Source organism: Metopolophium dirhodum, chromosome 3, assembly GCF_019925205.1.
Source record: "Metopolophium dirhodum isolate CAU chromosome 3, ASM1992520v1, whole genome shotgun sequence".
NCBI classification, from domain to species: domain Eukaryota; kingdom Metazoa; phylum Arthropoda; class Insecta; order Hemiptera; family Aphididae; genus Metopolophium; species Metopolophium dirhodum.
The window spans coordinates 26000963-26020934 of NC_083562.1; the positions used below are offsets into that span (position 1 = coordinate 26000963).

General features: G+C 29.1%; 2 protein-coding genes across 3 annotated transcripts; one reads left to right on the forward strand and one right to left on the reverse strand.

The window, feature by feature from the left end:
- Window positions 1–818: 818 nt before the first annotated feature.
- Window positions 819–5699, reverse strand: LOC132941960 (uncharacterized). Of its 2 annotated transcripts, XM_061010225.1 has the most exons (6): window positions 5558–5699; window positions 5178–5458; window positions 4792–4946; window positions 4550–4681; window positions 2462–2644; window positions 819–2339 (listed from the first exon to the last, which is right to left on the reverse strand). In XM_061010225.1, the coding sequence occupies exons 3-6, from the start codon at window positions 4823–4825 to the stop codon at window positions 2239–2241; spliced, it is 450 nt and encodes a 149-aa protein (XP_060866208.1). In that variant the 5' UTR covers window positions 4826–4946; window positions 5178–5458; window positions 5558–5699; the 3' UTR covers window positions 819–2238. The 2 variants fall into 2 exon arrangements, with proteins under 2 accessions (XP_060866208.1, XP_060866209.1); XM_061010226.1 differs by lacking the exon at window positions 5558–5699 and having other exon boundaries at window positions 5043–5180.
- A 115-nt stretch (window positions 5700–5814) lies between these two features.
- Window positions 5815–19735, forward strand: LOC132941959 (E3 ubiquitin-protein ligase UBR2). Its single transcript, XM_061010224.1, has 3 exons — window positions 5815–5953; window positions 11819–16973; window positions 18116–19735. Exons 2-3 carry the CDS (start codon window positions 11835–11837, stop codon window positions 18416–18418), a joined length of 5442 nt encoding a protein of 1813 aa, XP_060866207.1. The 5' UTR covers window positions 5815–5953; window positions 11819–11834; the 3' UTR covers window positions 18419–19735.
- The last annotated feature ends 237 nt before the right edge of the window (window positions 19736–19972 follow it).

Genomic DNA, 19972 nt, shown 5'->3' on the forward strand with positions numbered 1-19972 from the left:
TGCATTTTGTATTATTTTTTAACCATAATAGTACACACTCTTTATTTGCGATTGACTTCTAAACTTTATTATTTGTAGTTTGTTGAATATGTTTTTTTCCCAGTTTTATCTATTACAAGTAAATATGTAACTGGGTTGATTGTCTTTAATATTGTGACTCTCATATCTACCGGAAAGTTTTATTTTTTCATATAATAAAATTTTTAATAAAACTTTTTCTCCCACATAAAAATCCCGTTGTATTATTTCTCTGTCCGCGTAACTTTATTGCTTGTCAAACGATTTCAGCAAAATGTTGTACAAATATATTTATTAAAAATACAAATCTTCGGCCTGGACAACGTCGGGCAGGACAGCTAGTATTTTAATAAAAACGTTGTTTTGTAACGTCTTGTCATCTTGAAACTATATAAAAATATATTTTCAAAAACATTAATACTTTTGATTAATAAGTCAATAAGTGCTTACGTAAATGAATCACCAGGTATTGAGAGGTTACAAATTATTACAAAATATGATATTACATATTATATAAAGTCGCGGTACCATGATAAGCTACCCCATTTTTTTTATAATCTGAACATAAATACCCACTTCTTTAAGATTTAAATTGATCAAGTCCTCTTGCGTCTCCCCCTGCCCCATGTTTACCCTTGTGGATTGATTACAATGAAGGCCGTATCCAGAAATTTTGGGGAGGGGGGGGGACTTTCTGGACCCCCCTCAGATACGGCCTTCGCCTTGATTAAAATTTCTAAACCTCAATCAGAAAATGGAAGATAAGTACTGGAAACATTAAGGAAATAATTAATACTATGTTTAATATTTATTAATATTTTAATAAACATAAATTGTAAATAAAGCCTTATAAGCATATTATAGTGAAGTTGAGTGTTTTTTTCCTTATTTTTAAAAAACCAAAAATCATACATGTGCACTGTGCATTTTCATAGGATCTTCTGCTTAAAAATTGGCATAATATTGTATAAAATTCTAAATTAGTAACAATTAATAATAATATTCAAATACAAGCAGTTTCACAAAACATGGTCAAATGTCTACATTTTTAATACTCGGCAGTGTAAATCCAAGTATATTACAAATACAGTAGAAATCACTATAACGAGCATCGTTTAGAGCGAGATACTGCTTAAAACAAGCAAAACGTTAGGTCCCGGCACGAGCCCATATGATTGTATGTTAAAATATACGTTTACAACGAGTATGGTTATTACCAGTCATCAGATATAATGAGTAAAATACATTGAATTATAAGATAAATGTTCGATTATTACAAGTTATTGGCTTTAACGAGTAAAGTACATTGAATTATGAAATAAATGTTCGGTTATTACGAGCCATTTGTTATCTTTTTCCTATTATATAAACATTTAGGTCAACCTGCTAGTTATATCTTATTTATTTATTTGTTGATGTATAAATTGTATCTTTAATTTTGAAGCACAACATAGGTATTGGAAAAATCTTAGGTGAGCCATCAGCAATTAATACAGAATTATGTTCTGATTGGTTCACTAACTCCAAGCCGGTTATTGCGATGATTGACTGGTTACAACGAACACTCATTATAACGTTTATAACAAGCTACTGGTTACAACAAGAAAAACTAGATGACCCTCGAAACTCGTTATAACTGATTTCTACTGTATGTGAATGGAAAAATAATAGGGATGGCATCGTAGGTGTCACAAGGGATTCTTTTACTACTCCATACATTTTTTTCGTGACAGCAAGGGTATTGGTTTACTAACACCAAAATAAATATCTGAATTTTAAAAATGCATCAATTATACTCAATATTTATTGCTCAAGTCTTAATAAAAATGATTAGTTTTTTTTGTGTTAAGTTATGACTTGTTACATACTAAAGTAGGTATTAAGTAAAAATATCATAGTTAAAATTGTTGATATTATATACAAAACAATAATTATGCTGTGAAAAATTTTATTTTTAAAATTAAAAATTTGAGTTTGCAATGGCATGAAATTAGCTGTATTACAATATAAAGCGCTATGTAAGAATTATGTATATTATTAGCGAGCAACAAATTATTTTCACTTTCAAAAAATAAATGGAATACAAATTTTTTGCAGATATTTTTTTATGCTACCCCAGATTTTTGAATCTAGTGACACCCATGTATGACATTCCACAACAAAAGGGAAACATCAATTCTTAAGACTAAATAAATAAATAAACATTTACAAATGTGAGAATTAGTAATAATCAGGAATTGGTGCGCAAGCAATTTTTACAAATTCATCATAGTTAACTTTGCCATTTGGATGGACATTGGCTTCTCGAAAAATTTGTTCAACTAAAAATTAATAACATTTATTAATCATTTTTTTTTTTTTATAAAATTGATAGAAAAAATAGGTCTTGGACTTGGATTTGTACCACCAAGTTTATTTAATTTTAATACAATGCATAACATACCTTCTTTGCTATTTAAATGTTCTCCCCAACCTTGCAATAAATGTTTGAGATGTTTACTATGAATAGTTCCACTGTGCTGACGATCATTAGCTTTAAAAGCTGCTAAAATTTCATTAGGTAGTTTTTCTACACGACAATGATTGTGCATTACTTTCAGAAATTCTGGAAAATGTAATTTACCATCTGAAAAAAAAAAGAATACCTATAATTTAGTATAATTGATTTATATTTTTATTCTAAGGCATTTTTAAACTAGGTATGAAATGTTTTTAATGAATTATTTACAAACTAATTATGATAATTAAACTCAGTAATATTTGTGATTTAATATAAAAATTATGTATCTGACAGTAGCATAGCCAGGATTACTCTTTGGAAGGGGGAGGGGGGCTGATAATGTGTTTACACAGAGTTGGTTAAACTAGGGTCTTCCATAAGTTTAGCACACTGATGTCAACATTTTATTTTAGTTTAAATTTGTATTTGCAGTAACTTTCATAGACCATAGAAATAATTTTCTAATTTTCTTCACACTTTTTTTCATTTTTGTATTAATTGTATTGTCAGATAAAAATGCAATAAAACAAATGTTTTCTAGTCTGTATTTATTAGATTCATCAGTTAATTATTCATAAATATTGAAGTGTAAATGAAATAATAAATAATTATAGATAATTTAAAAATCACAATCATCAAACATTTATAAAAAAATTAATTATATGAATCGAATAAAGTCTAAATTTAATAAATGTTAATATAACCGCTATTATGTATAGTCTATTCAAGAATATACCGTTTACATAATGTATTATGTATTCAAAATATAAAAAAAATTATAATACAAAATTATTAATTACATAATGTTATACAAGATATGATTTTCTATTTGATACAGCAAATTTTTGCAATATAATTTCTCTATCAATTTTGTTGGTAAGATCTCGCTCAATGTTAAGAGTAAATGGCTTAGTAAACCTTTCTTGACCAATACTAGTGCGTTATCAATTTTTCAATCTACACATTGCTGAGAAGGATCGTTCACACGTTAAAGAAGAAATTAGAATTGAAATTTCCACTTGAAAACAAACTTTGGTTACATTGATTTTTCAAGTCTTCAAATTCAAAGTTGGCTGGTAGACTATTCTTTAACACCAGCATTTCTGCTGATAAAATAGGTGTTGATATTTTCAAAATATTCTGATATATCAAACAATGAACAGTTAAATATTTCAAAAGATATGAGCATATAATAAATATTTTTAATAGTTAGTTATTTTTTATCAAACTTATACTTTTAAGTGTTTATAAAAATATAAAACCAAACTATCATCTCCCTCCATGTTAAAAAAAGTTGTCAACAGATTTGGCCGGTTCTAAGCTCTCACCATAATAACATTATTCTAAATTTATAACTATTCTATCAATGTTTCTTAAACAAAAAGTTCTACCTCAATATTCAATAGTGGTTTAAGTATGTATTATTTTCAGACTCTGCTCCTATTCGTTGACTCAGGGTATCATCAATAAGTTTGACTGGTTCACGCCGTTTGCAGTTTTGTTTTTTATTTTAATATAATTTCGTAGCCAACCATAATATTAGAATATAAAGTGAGATAATATGATTTCCTATATGAATATATGATTGATGTTTAATGTTAAGACAAAAACTGCAACTTGCATTCACACAATACTGTTTTAATTGTGAATTCGTAAACTATTTGTAATGGAAAAAAATAAATATTATATCCGAAACAATAAACCACAATAATTTAAAAATAATCGGTGGAATACTGAAATAAATTACTCAGGGGGTGCTAAGAACTCTCTATGGTATGTGTCTATGCTGGGACACTTTAAATAAACCATCTAACAAATTATTTTTTTATTTATTATAAATTAATATTATTTTTTATTTAAATGATTTATGTATTTATGATGTTTATGATTTCAATAAAAATACCCATGCAAATATCAAGTTAGGTATATACATTTCTAAATAGTTAAATTAAATATTTAATTTCAAGTGTAAATTTAAACATTATTTCTTTCTATTATTTTATTTTAATCTAATTACCTATTTGCACTTACTATTTTCTGAAAAGTATTTCTTTAATTCAGTTATTGTTGGACTCATTCCTAGAGATCGCATAATTACACTGAGTTCATCTAGTTTATTAATCACCCCTTCTCTAGCAAATAGATAAAAACATTCTCTGAATTCTGAAAACAAAAATTATCAGAATGTAAAATACATAGTACCTACACATATTAGGACAATACCCACAAGTAATCATTTCCATAATGGTATTTAAAATTAACTAATGTCTTACCATCAATGTCTTCTTCCTTGAAGTGATGAGCCATTATTGAATGTTATTAAAATAAACCACAATTGATTGTTCTGCTTGTAAATCTTGTAATAATATTATTCCTCCTTCTTCTTAGGTATGTTATGTAAATAATATTATTTTTGTTGATGTCTTACCTAATATCAATAAAACATTTGTAATAATATAATATCTACTTCATAACATTACATATTATATTATATTATACAATTTTAAAATAAATATATAGGTACCTATAAAAATATATAAAACCGCAAATTATAAATCGTAATTGTAATTTGTTAATTGAATGAATTGATAGAAGTATAGTAACTACCTATGTCCTATTTCATATATCAATAATTGTTTTTGTAATTTTTATGCTTTACCTATGCCCATAGAAATATGTCCGATGTCGTCGTCACGAATTTCGATAATATTATTATTTTTTAATCTTTACGTCGTGCGTAGATAAGAATAAAATGGTGGAAAGCATAAGGTATCCTTAGTGGTACCGGAACAGAAGAGCGCAGGCTCCCAGGTGACATCTATAGGTGTGGTGTCGACAGTGTTTTGTAATCAGCATGACTGTTGAATGTGGAGCTGGGGTACTCGGTCCTTTCCTTTGTCTGGTGCCATTTTTCTCGCCATCATTCATTTTTTTCTGTCGCTGATAAAAAACACAATGGAGTAAATTCAATATAATTTACTTTGTGATAATACCTTATACTGTGTTACTGCCAATGTTATTATTATTAATAATACGTACCTATGTGTAGTGTGTACGGCTGTCGCTTTATGTACCCACTACGTCTGCATTACCCACTGGCCGCTACACACCACAGTGAACTTACTGTAGAGAGACGTCGGCTCGACAGCTGTTCGCGAGGATAGGTTTACTTTACTGCTATTTTTATCAAATGGTGAAAAAAAAAATCCAACGTAAAAGTGAAATCAACTGAGGGACAACGCAAAAATTCGTTTCGACCAGCAGACGTCGACCAAAGCGACCCCCGACGGCTGTCTTACGCTTTTGCGCGTCACAGCGTCGCACAACTGAGAACAGATCCTATCCACAGCCGCCGTCGCCGTTGTTGTCGTTGTCGTCGTTTTGTGTGAACCAGAGGAGCTCATCTCCTAAGTCCTTACGCCGTCCGCAGACATAGTGAGTATATTGCAATTATTGTTTCGCAATCGTAATTAATGTTTTTTGCTCGCCGCTCGCGTCTTCTATATTTTTCGTTTCTTCTGCATCGACTCCTCACCACCACTCGCCAGCGACTTCTACCCCCCCGATGCCCCGGGTGCATACTCTGTAGCCGGTTGCTGCCGTAAGACGACCGAATATTTTGTGCTCGGGGAGGCCCTTGAGTTTGCCATGAGTTCACCCTCCCCCCTTCAACTAATTAATGGTGGTAAAAAAGTTAGGTAAACATGGGTTCAATATAGATTTACCCTATGTAAAGTAAACCAAAGACAAAAATTGCTGCATATGCTACGCTTTAAGTGTGAATACCCAAAGCATGGGTTGCCTTGACGTATAGGTCCATGTTGTTATTGTTTTATACATTGAATTAGTACCTATAACACACATGTTCATTGCTATGTTGTTTTAATTTTCATGTTTAGAAACATTAAGTACATTAAAATAATGAGTCTGCATCTTCATTGTCTTATAATTTTTTGTATATGCTTGACATCAAGGATAAACAGTATAATATATAATCTAATTTAAATTTATACTTATAATAAAACTGATTATGATTTATATTAAACATAATATATTAGGTATCTAACTGCATTACATTAGTTTCAGGGTTCAAAAACCCCATGGGTTTTTTAAAATTCCTGACCCAGTTGGGTTTTAATGGGTTTTAATAATTTTCAAACGAATGCCGATACCTGACACTTTTTTACTAGGGCTGTTCCCTAAACATTAAAACTTAAAACATATACCTATTGCTTATTTAAAATTAAATATAACTTATTACCTCTAAGTTATAACTATTATATTTAAGAAACTTATAAAGAAATATAAAAAGTTTTGGTATGTCTACACATATAGTATGATACAATTAATTTGTTCATTACCATTCACCAGTAAATATTAAAAAGTGCTTATAAGTTATTTTATTAATATTACTTAATTTGTATTGTTTATTGTTATAAGTTTAAAATTAATTATAATTAAGAAATGTAAAATTATAATATTCAATGATTTTGCTTACATATTTTTGTTTTTTATTGTTACTAAAAAGTAATAAAAATAAATTTGCAGTTTAAAGTTTGTTAATTTTTTTGTTTGTTGGGTTTTTTTTTTGCTGGGTTTTTTTACTGAGTCTTATAACTGAGCCCAACCCAGTACTAGAATTTATTGATTCTAAACATGTTTTTAAATAATGTGTAATAATGTATTAATATTATTTTATAAATTAATGTTTATCATATTTTTGTTGATACAACTATAATATGTAGCAGGGGTGGCCAAGCAGTCAATCTTGGACAATTTCTAAGTAGATCCCTTGTTAGAATTTATTAATTATTGTTACACATTTGTCATTTAGTAGATACAGTTATTGAATACATATTTCATATTAACCTGATAGTGTGAAATGTAATTTCATAATTTGGCTATTACCTATATTATAATTAACTGGCCATGATATGCAACTGTGCACTTCTACATAAACAGTATAATATTAATACATTTTAAAATCATTTAAAAATATAGCCCCCCCCCCACCACTGGTTGCGCCACTGATATGTACTCCACTTGTATTGTAAATAATTATACTTCTAGAAAACGAATTGATAAAGAAGATCAATCATCTATGATATAATTCTTAGACGACCCTTTATAGTTTTGCAAAAATAACAACTTGTAATAATAAATTCCATTGACATTAAACTCTATTGAGGTTCAGAGTAAATTGCTTGACAGATGAAAACTGGTTGTATCTGTGCAAACACCTTTTTAATCCCCACCCTTTAAAAGATCCTATCAAAAGTATTAGTGTGGGCGGCTGCAACATGCCAGCTTTTTATGATGGTCGCCAACAAATACAATAATGACAGAGCACCTAGAGTTTAGACTACCCTTTGGGGGTTTGACAGTGTTCAGCAACTCGGTATGTATGCATGATAGAAAATCACTGTGTTCACATTAATCCTGAATAAAGTAGGTATTGATAACTTCCTTGTTATTCAAGGTTAGAAACATTGATATAATAAAGTAAATGGCTAATGTATAATCAATTCCTAAAAAGGTATATGAATATAAGTAATAATATATTGTTTTTTATAATTATTTTTTAGTAGGTACCTAATACTGTTGAAAAATCTAAAGAAAAATCAAAATTTTTATTTTTATATTTTTAATCGATAAGTATAGCGTTATTTAAAAGAATATACGTAATACAATTTTGAATTTATCACAGATAGGTATTAAACTAGAGAGTAACAATAACTTTAATTGCATAAGTTGATTGGTGAAAGTAATTTTTAAAAAAAAGTCGGTAATGCTCTGCTGTAAATTAGATGTTGAGTATGTTACTACAATGGACGTGTTAAATTTGAATTCAATGATATAAAATCATTATTAACGAAAAACAATTCTGTCAATCTATATTACTAAGTATATTTTATGATATTATTGCTTTTAAAGTAATTTATTTTACTATTACAGTAGGTTGAATTAATATTTGCCAAAAACATTTCATTTGATATACCGTAAAATGGGTTTACTTGGGACACTTTTGAATTTCAGATGAATGCTGATATATAAGTTTTCAAAATATGATAATAATGGTAAGGACCAAAAATTCTTATCTTGGCTTAGACTATATGACCCATATGTTGGTTTTTTTTGATTCCCCCTTCCCATTTTTTTTTAAAAATTTGCTTCTCCCCAAGTTAACCATGATTTTTGCTAACTTGGGACAACTATTGTTTTATATGAAAAAATCATGTTGAACTACACATATTTTAACTTGGGACGGATGTATTGTTTAAAAAAAGACAGCTTTTAAAACATTACAATTTTAAATTTCTTAAATTTTTATAATACAGTTTATTAATCTACTTTAGATTAAACAATGAAATTATTTTCTTTTTCTTTTTAAGATTAAGTAGTCAAGATTCATTTAAAATTACATTAAAAATAAAATAAAACACAACTTGGTCAGTTTAAATTACTTTATAATACCACATAGTTTAATTTTAAGGTATAAAATGATTTATAAGTACATAAAAGTACATGATTAAGTTACCATAAAAACTATTTTTTTTGAGCATTTCATGATAACATCAAAAATTACATATAATTAATAATAATGAAATAGGTATTGTATATAATTCACGAGTAGTTGCTGCAACTAATGTTGGAACCCACATTTACATTCAACTAATAGCAAACTGTGTGTGCACTAAGTTTTAATATGATTTTATAACACATAATAATCTACTTATGCATTTATATTTAAATAATAATAAAAAATAAGTATTTATAATGTGAGCATTATCAGACAGCAAGACGATCATCGTGAAAGTGACAATAAATAAATGTGTGATAAAAATATTTCTAGTGCTCAAATCTTATAATTTATAATACTATATCATTTGTATTCAAGTTACCCAAATGTACCAATTAAACCCATTTTACGGTACCTACTTTAAAAGCTTCAAATTATAAAAAAAAATAACTAAAATCATTATTCTCCATTTAAATATCTAAAAAAAACCAGTGTTTTTATAATTTTTAGATTTTTTGTTTACAACAAAATATTTATGAGAAAAATTTATAATCCATAGCAATAAATTTGGTCAAAAACTGATTTTACTTAAAAATTTCAGTTTTTCCTTAATATTTTTATTTTTATTGATGCTTTTGAAAACTCATGGGAATTTCAATTTTGACTTCTCGAATGCATCAACTAGATTAATTTTTCCACCATAAAAGTTACAGAAGTGGAAAATTAAAGGATTGAATATCATGAACTCGTACACAAAAAATTTAAAAAAAACGCATCATTGTAAAATCAATGCATTGCTCAAAATCTAAAATTTTTAAATTATTGTTTCTTAGGTATCAGGAAATATAGTAGATCATTTATATTTTATCATAATCTAATAAAATTGTTGTTCTTGTTTACGGAATATTTACTAAATAAATCTATATATATATATATATAAATAAACACTATACAGAGTGAGTCATGATGTTGTCCAATTAGCTTATACAGAAAAACACCACAACCCACACTTTATGGGTGTATATCATATGAATATGCCTCATCACTATTGGCACAACTACAGCTTAAAAAATATTTTTATTGTTCATTACCCTGAGTACTGGGTAAGTAACACTGGTTATTTATGATTTCAGACACATAGAAATTACAACTTGAGTTACTTTAGGCTTTCCACCTGTTAAAATAAATTGGGATCCCAATTATATTTTAGGTGTAATAATGAGAAGTAGCATAGCTCTATATCCCTATTTTCAACTATCAAAAATGTACCTACACATCATAATTGGACACCAACAATTCTTGTCTACTCGCAGAAATCACCCAAGACATAGATAATATACAATTCAATTAGCATTCATGTAGATAACATATGACGTGCGTTTGCTTTCATTACAGGATATTATTATTATTTTTTTTTGCATAATTCTATCTAGTACCCAATATTTTTGAAAATGTTCATTTTAAAGGTTTGCAATTAAATATTATTAGTTGTTTTTTGAACTTAAAATTGTATTTAGTTGTAGTTGAATATTTCAGTAATATGTTGATATTACTTATCAATGTATCAAGTAGTATATAGACGTATAGTATATAGGGAGGTAATACAAACAATGGATACATACATTTATACATAGGCGCAAATTGACTAAATTTTTTGGGGGGACTCAGGTCCCCTTTCCATAGGCCATATTGCTTAGTACCACAGAATATGAAAATTAGTAATAATTACTAGATTTTGAACTGGGGGAACTTGACCAACATTTGGGGGGACTAAGTCCCCCCAAGCCCCCTCCTATTTGTGCCAATGCATATATACATACAAGAAGCTGTATTCTTTATATAAGCATGGTAATGGTAATAAAAAATGCACTTGCTTATGTGTATTGATCATATTCAGTGGCAAAACATTATATGAGACAATGAGTCAATATCTACCCACTTAGAATACTAACAAATAATTTAAATAATAAATTCAATAAAAATATTTATTTTACAAATTTGTAATTCATAATAATATCTTTACACAGGGTTTAACAGGAATATTGATATTTTAAAATATTTAAAATAATAAACTACTTGACTTAGATAAATGTTTTTACCATTAAAATTGTTCTTATAATCAGATTTACAATTTGACTATTTGGAGCTTTTATTTTCAGTATAAATAAATAAAAATATTTATTTTTATATTATACGTGTAACGCAAGTGACTATAAGTTATATATATATAAAAAAATAATTTAAATATTGATTAGAACAAAAGTTTTTTAATTTGTAAGGTCTTCTTGTTACACTGTATATTATAATCTTGTGTCATGCTAATCTCCGAATCCACTTAACCGTCTTAACCGATTTTAATGAAATGTTATAAATGTCTTTTGCTTGGTCCAAATTGAGAGATAGGATACTTGTTATCTCGATAAGTGACCCTTCATTTTTTTACTGCAAATTTTAGAAAGGATTTTGAGATTTACGGTCAACATTTTTGTTTATAAATGTTTTCCATTGAGTAATCACATTCTTGCGTCATCAACAAACTCGTTATGGTGGTTGGTTTTTAATTTACAGATAGTTTATTTCTTGTGTGATATTGTCTAAAATACATAAGTATAAATAATGTTGTAATTATGCTAAATTTTTTTCAATGTCTAGCCGACCCAAAAGACATGCCTCGCCACTGATCATATTAATGAATTAAATTATTTTATTATATCAGTACCTATCTACTATTTACATTTTTACAAATAAATATCCTAACCCAATTTTTAATTTTTTTTTAGGTAACTCCATGACACAATGAGTGATTTAGATACTCCAATGGAAGTGGATGAAAGCAATGATTCCAAAGAAGTTGATCAAAACCTCGACATTGTTAATGAATGGTCAAGAAAATTTGAGAATAACACCTTAACTAAATTTGACTTTCGAAACTATTGGAAAACGTGGGTACCAACTATTTTGAAACCAGAAATCCAAGGAAATTCTTTAGAATGGTCATTTAATGAACAGAAGGCAGAAAAAATTTTACTCAATACACTTGAAGAATTTATTTGTAATGGAAATAGTATTGAAGTATTACATGGCCTAACGAAACAGAATTTCCCACCGTCAGTATGTGGTCGAGTATTCAAAATGGGTGAGCCAACATATAATTGTCGAGAATGTGGAATGGATAGTACGTGTGTATTATGTGTGGATTGTTTTAAACGATCTCCGCATAAAAATCACAAGTATAAAATGGGAACATCTTATGGGGGTGGATGTTGTGACTGTGGCGATATAGAAGCTTGGAAACACGATGCTTACTGTCAAACTCATAAGCTTGGTTTAGAGAAAAAACATGTTAACTTAAATTTTTTAACAAGTGATATGGAGAAACGTGCTCATTTAATTTTTGAATATGTTCTTGGTTATGCTCGCACATTACTTACTTTAGAACACCCTCCTATGCTACCTGCTGAGTTGGATTCTGATGAAATGTTAGATGATTTATATAGTATATATAAAAATCAGGAAGACCGTTTTTGTACAGTTCTTTATAATGACGAGACACATACATTTGATCAAGTTATAACAACTCTTACTAGATTCATTAAATGCCCGCAAAGAGAATCCATTGATTATGTAACATCTATTGATCGAGAAGGAAGAGCAGTTGTGAAATGTGCTGGTTTTGTGCAATGTAAAGACCTAAAAGAAGAAATTGAAAAATTTACATCACGTCATGGGGGGAAACCTTTGAAAACAGTTGTAGTTCATTCTCATGTTATTGCTCATCAAATATATGCACTTAGATTGTTGACATGGATGCAGAATTTATTAGGATACTCAGAACGTTTAAGAGCAGTATTTTCAAATGTTGTACTTGCATTTACACCATCAGAAGGTTGCATTATAGAAAGTATATTACGAAAAGACACTGCTTTATGGAAGTCAGCAAGACTACACTGGCATAAACTATTCATTGCTGGTATGTTCATTGAATATGAGAATAAAAAGGAATTTGCTAAAGTTTTTACAAAAAATTATGGTGCAATCATGAAGGATTTCATTAATGATGATCATGATTATTCATATTCTGTTGCTTCATTGGGCGTACAAATATTTACCGTACCTACATTAGCAAACTATTTAATGGCTCATCATGATGTTTTATATCAACTTTTAAATACATTTTTATCAGAGTGTTCACACAAAGTAAATAAACAAGGCAAGTTGGAATTTGAACGAAATACATCAACTTTGCCATTCAAAAGAGCACAACATGTTCTTGGAGATATCCGTTATCTCTTAGGTTGTGTACCTGATGCATGGAATCCTGAATTAAGAGTTTCATTTTGTCATGCTGTTTCATTGGTCCTTAAGATACTTAATTATATGCAAAATATGGATACTGTTACCAGGCAAGTAGGTCAACATATGGAGTATGAACCTGAATGGGAAACAGCATTCAACTTGCATATTAAATTGAGGCCATTAATAACCAAAATCCTGTTATGGTGTGGATCAGATAGTATTGTTTTAAAAAAAGTGTACAGGATGACTTTAAAAAAAATTTGGGAAAATCCAATTTTAGATCCTCAAAGACCAACTGTAGTTAAAGAATTGATTGACCATAAAGTTACTTGTATTGATTATGACGTATCAATTGAACCTGTATCTATACATCTTCCATTATCTAGATTTCTTGCTGGACTACATTTATATCTAAACCATTATGGCTTAAGTTTTGAACATTCTGAGCTACAGACTGCAAAACAGTCTCCTGAACAGATTATTGAACCAGTTCTTCGTGCTCTTGTTTTAATATCACAAGTACACTCAGGAATGTGGAGACGCAATGGATATTCACTATTAAATCAAATTTATTTGTATCATAATTCTAAATGTCGTGTGGAAATGTTAGATAAGGATATTGTTATACTTCAAATGGGCGCATCTTTAATTGATAGTAATGAATTTTTAATTCATGTGTTAAACAAGTTTAATTTATTAAAGTGGGCACAACCCAATTATGAACATAACTTGTTAAATGGATCAGAAGATGAATCTATACGCCAAACAATTAGTTTAGTTGAAGAATTTCTAGGTCTTATAATCACTATAGTTGGTGAAAGATATACCCCTGGTGTTGGAAAAGTGACCTTTGATGATTGTATAAGAAAAGAAGTAATTCAGCAGTTATGTGTAGAACCTATGCCTCATTCAGAACTAAATAAGACGCTCTTAAACCTCATTGAAGATGAAGAGGTTTTAGAAAAAGTTATACATGACGTTGCAGACTTTAAAAAAACTAGAGGTAAAGGTGTTTATGAACTAAAGCCAATTTTTTACGATGACTATAATGTATTTTTTTATCATTATTCGCGAGAAGAAATGTCTAAATCTGAAGAAGAACAAAGAAAACGGAGAAAAGCAGCTGGTGAATTAGAGTGTTGTCCTCCACCCAGTTTACCATTATTCAGTGATGCTTTTGCAAAGATTGCTAATTTATTGCAATGTGATATAATGTTTTACATTATGAGATTGATATTGGATAGAACTGTAAATTTAAGAAGTAGAAGTTTTTCTGAATCTCAGCTTCATAAAGTTCTTCATCTTATTGGTTATGCTCTTCATGAAGAAGAAAAACAACAAAGTTCATCATTTACATTTACGGAACGTTCTGAAGCTTATGGTATAGAAGTTGCATTAGAAGGGCTTAAGCGTAGTGCTAGAGTAGAGGCTTATAAAGATTTGGCCATATGGACACTTAACAAGTTTCAACAAGTATCTGCTCCAAGAAGAAAATGTGTACCAATTGAAATAATAGAGAAAGAAGTTGAACACATGGAAGTTGTGTCTTGTGTAGATCCAGAATTTGAAAAACAAAAAAGAGCAAAATTAGCTGCTGAAAGAAGAGCTACTGTTATGGCTCAGATCGCTCAAATGCAGAACAATTTTATGAAAGATAATGCCACATTATTTGATAACACACCTACTAATTCAGAATCAACTAGTATGGATATCCTAGAAAATATTGGGGAACTTTCTGTTGCTCTAGGTCCACATCAAACTACATCCAGTATTTTTGATAATAGATATACGTGCATTTTGTGCCAAGAAGAACAACTGGTGACCCATGATAGCCAAGCAATGGTTTTAGCTACATTTGTACAAAAATCGTCCATTCTTTGTCAAGTAAGAAGTAGTTCGGAAAATGTCACTGATAACTTTTCTGACCCATACTATATACCAGCTAACTTTGGTCCTTCTCCTCATATTTCCACCTGTGGGCATGTTATGCATGTTGCCTGTTGGCAAAGACATTTTGATATGATTCTTGCCAAAGAAAATAGAAGACCTTATCGATTAAGACATTCATTGAGTTTCGACGTGCATAAAAATGAATATTTATGTCCACTTTGTGAAGGACTTTGTAATACTGTTATACCATTGTTACCACCTATTTCAAGTTTTACTGAGTCAGAAAGCATGAAAACTTTTGAAAATTTAACATTTGAAAATTGGTTAGAAGGATTAAATATGGCGCTAAAACAAAGTAAAGTTGCGAAGCCAAAAACTCCTGAAGTATCACAATCACAACCATCCGTTGTTCAACAATCAACAAGTCCAGAACCTGAACGACAACGTCCTAGAAGAGATGTTTCATTACAGTTACAGGCCGCTAATAATTTGGCTCAGGTAATTGTTATACGAGATAATATTGAAATACCCCAAGATGAAGACGACGACGAGGAAGAAGTTTTACCACCGTCCAACCAATTCTCCATAGGAACTAATGATTTTATTATGCAAATACTAATGTTTGACAAATCGTCCCCAAAAGCTGTACCTAAAGTATCTGTATATAAAAACAGTGATCTTTCAACTAGCTTAGTTGATACAATATTGAAATTTGCTCATACTACTTATTCAAAAGCTACTGGTTTCAATAATCCACATCCAGATAATAACCAAATCCCATTAATGACATGGAAAGCATGTGCATACACAATACATTCAAATGAAGTGATTCTTCGCTATAAAAACAAACCATTGCTTGGTGAATTATCTTCTCGACAAAAAGATTGTCTAGAAGCGATGGTTCGGGTTTCAGGTATTCTCAGTTCAACTTGGAAAAAAGAACACGAAATCAATTTACATGCACTTCGCCTTTTATCTTTAGCAATTGATAATGGTGGAAATAACTCGATCGGAATACTCGATTGGGATGCTTTTGGAATGTTAGTTTCATTGACTATGACTCTTCCAAGCCTGTATTATACTGAAGTGCCCGGCCCAGCACCTAGAGGAACTATGCTGGATTTCCATACTCTACTTTTAATGTTCATTGCAACTCTAGTACAAATTATATTAACCATTGATATCCAAGAAGATTCTGAGGAAATGCTTGAAATGGACCCAGAAGAAGCAGAAGACACATTTTGTTTAACTAACTTAGTTTACAAACTTCGTGGTATTAGCATTAAAAACACTGCAGCTGTTTGGAATTCAATAGAAAGTTGTTCCATACCATTCTTGCGGTGTTGTTGTTTGTTTTATCATTTCCTTACAGGCGTTCCAGCATCGGGTGTCTTAACAGAAGTGGATGGAGATACATACCATAATATGTGTTGTTATTTGGGATTACCTACTACATGTAAAGAAATATTAGACAAACCATATGTTGAGGCGTTGATAAATAAATGGTCTGAAAATGATAAGTTAATCAAAATCAAACAAGGTGAAAAAATACCATTTAAAGATTGGATGCATATCAATGAATTAGTACAGCTACCAGACGATTATAGTGAATTAATCAACACTGTATCAATGTTTACCTGTCCAAATAGCGATCATGAAGATTCGAGAAATCCAACTATGTGTTTGGTGTGTGGAACAATGCTATGTTCTCAAAGTTACTGTTGTCAAACTGAAGTCAAACGTGTTACTGTAAGTAATTGTCTATTAATCTAAAATTTATATCTAGAGTTTCATTTAAGGCTTTAAACTAAATTCTAACTACAGACAAAATAAAGAATAATAATCATTCTTCATTTCAGTTTAACATAGTCTACATATTTTGTTTATTGATATTTTACTTGATGAATTTAAAATTTTAATTGCTATCTCTAATGTGTTGTATGTAGCTTTGATAAACCTATCTATTTCTCCATATTATTGACTTATTCAATCAGCACTGTTTTTATACTAATACCTAGTATCTTAACAAATATATATTTAAATTATTTATTGCAATATAAGATAAGATTAAGTATACAATTAAGTACATGTTACTATATTATATTAATACATAGATCATATTCTGTGGATGGACCTACGTGTGTATTGCTCGTATACCAAGCTGTGTCCAACATAACCCCCCACCACCCATTCAATTTCAAGGGTCATCGTGTTGTTGAGCATGTATCGCCCCTATGCTGCTTCACAAACCATACCCACCAACCCATTTCATTTCAGGGAGCAACACATTACTGTGCATGTGTTGTTGCGCCAATAATCACTATATTATAAAAAAAAGAATGAGTAGTGGGTTATGTTGGACACAGCAAATTACGAAAATAGCTCCATCCATTGTATATTATCTAAGGATTAATAGAACAGCATAATTTAAATGATGAGCCTTTCCATTTTTATTTTATCTTTACTGTAATAACAGTTTTTTTGATATAATTTTAAACTTTTAATGTTAATAATTATGGTAAATTAAAAAACTTAACTCTAATATTTTGTGTTCTTAAATGTGCATCCATCAAACATTAGAACGAAAAAAATTATAGCTTGCAAACATTTTTGTTAGGCATTCGGTTTTATTTTATCTATCATAATTCATAATCACCACTAATATGACGTTATAAGTGTACTTATAATAAATTATTGTAAAGTATTCAACAGTTATCTTACCTATATTAATTATTATAATACATTATGTCAATAAAATTATTTAATTGACATATTTTGCAATGCACAAAAACAGTGTAAATAACTTATGCAAATAAATTACTTGTTCCTTAATTATGTCTACATTTTTTTTATTCACATAATATTTAATAACAAAATTGTTCTTTTTTTAGGTGGGAGCGTGTTCTGGCCATGCTTATACATGTGGCTGTGGAGTTGGAATTTTCTTACGTGTACGCGAATGTGAAGTTTTATTGTTAGCCACTTTAAATAAAGGAAGCTTTATATTGCCACCATATTTAGACGAGTACGGTGAAACTGACCAAGGTCTAAAACGTGGAAACCCATTATACCTTTGCAAAGAACAATATCGCAAATTACAAATACTTTGGCTGAGCCATGGACTCCATGAAGACATATCTAGGTATTTAGATTCAACACAAAATCTAATACCTATTACTTGGCAACACATGTAAAATTGTAAACGAATATATAATTTTCTACCCTTGCCTGTCTGATAGAGACTATGTTAATATATTCTATCATAAATAATTTATGTTTAAATTTGTTTTTCTTCTAACACTACAAGTGATAGGACTGTGTATGAATATAATAAGATACGTAACAATATAGACATATACTATAAGTCATAATAATTATATTGAACCTATTACAAATATACATATATTCATAATATTATATTTATATTTAAAAATATATGAATGCTATTTACATTTCAAGTTTAAATGGTTAAATTATAATAACTACATATTATATTTTAATCCAATTATTTTTAAGTTAGTGTAGTGTTGCTCTATAGATTTTAAGGTTGCCACAGTTGTAATTAGTAATTAGATGATTTATAGCTTATACTTATATATTTAAGTTGTTAGTTTGATTCAAAAATAACACAAACCAATAGTTTTTAATGTTGTATAATACAGCTTAACATTTAATAGATTATTTAATTTAACTAACTATCTTGAATTACAATTTCTGTACAAAATATATTTTTAAATATTAATAAAACAAATTAACTTACGACTTTGTGTTGTATACACTCTATAAATTCAATACTTACCAAATTGTATTCTGGCGTTCCTAATTTGTATTTTTAATTCTATTTTATGCAATAGCAAAATTATGCTAATATATAAAATTGCTTATATATACTCCACCCACGTTAAGAAGGAACTTGTGACCAGTTTTCATAGGACAGAGGTTAGACATTTATTTGTCCTCCTATCCATAATTCAGGGGCATAATGAAGAAAGGGATGAGGGGAATAGATCCCCCCAGAGCCTTTATAATATATATAAACCACTCACCACTTTAAAATATAGTATTTTGTGTGCAACAAAATGTATGTCCCCCTCCCACCCAGGACAAATTCCTAATCAAGCCACTGCAACCATCTGCATGCCTGCCGTATAGTAAAGCTATGTCCCTACGAATAAATCAGCTGCCGAGGTTCCTTCTAAATGTGAATGGAGTATAATTATATTCTGTATTTATTATTGTTGAGTTAGATTGATTACTTATGTAACTTACCAATTTTTGATGTTAGTTGATTGTATCATTGAAATACTATTTGTTATAATTATAAAATATTTTAATAGACTAAATAATATTTGATCCTATCTATATTGTAAAACAATTAATTTCAATGTAATTATTAAAACCTTTTTTATTTATAAGTAAATGTATATTTACAATTTATGAGTGATAGTGTATTATAAGTGATAGCTTGTATATTGGTACATTATTAACAATTAAATATTTTTAGAACGTTATATTTGATTAAAAAATTGATAAATATTTTAAAAGATTTTAATTATTTCATATGATTGTAAAATTCTCAAAAATGTCTTATAATATAGGGTTTGCCGCAATAAAAATGCATAGTTAAGTATGGATTAATTGTTAACTTATAAGTTACAACTATAATGATTGATTATAAAAATATAAAACCTAATATATTTTTTTTTAATGTTATGAATAGTATGAAAATAACATTTTTTTAAATTAAA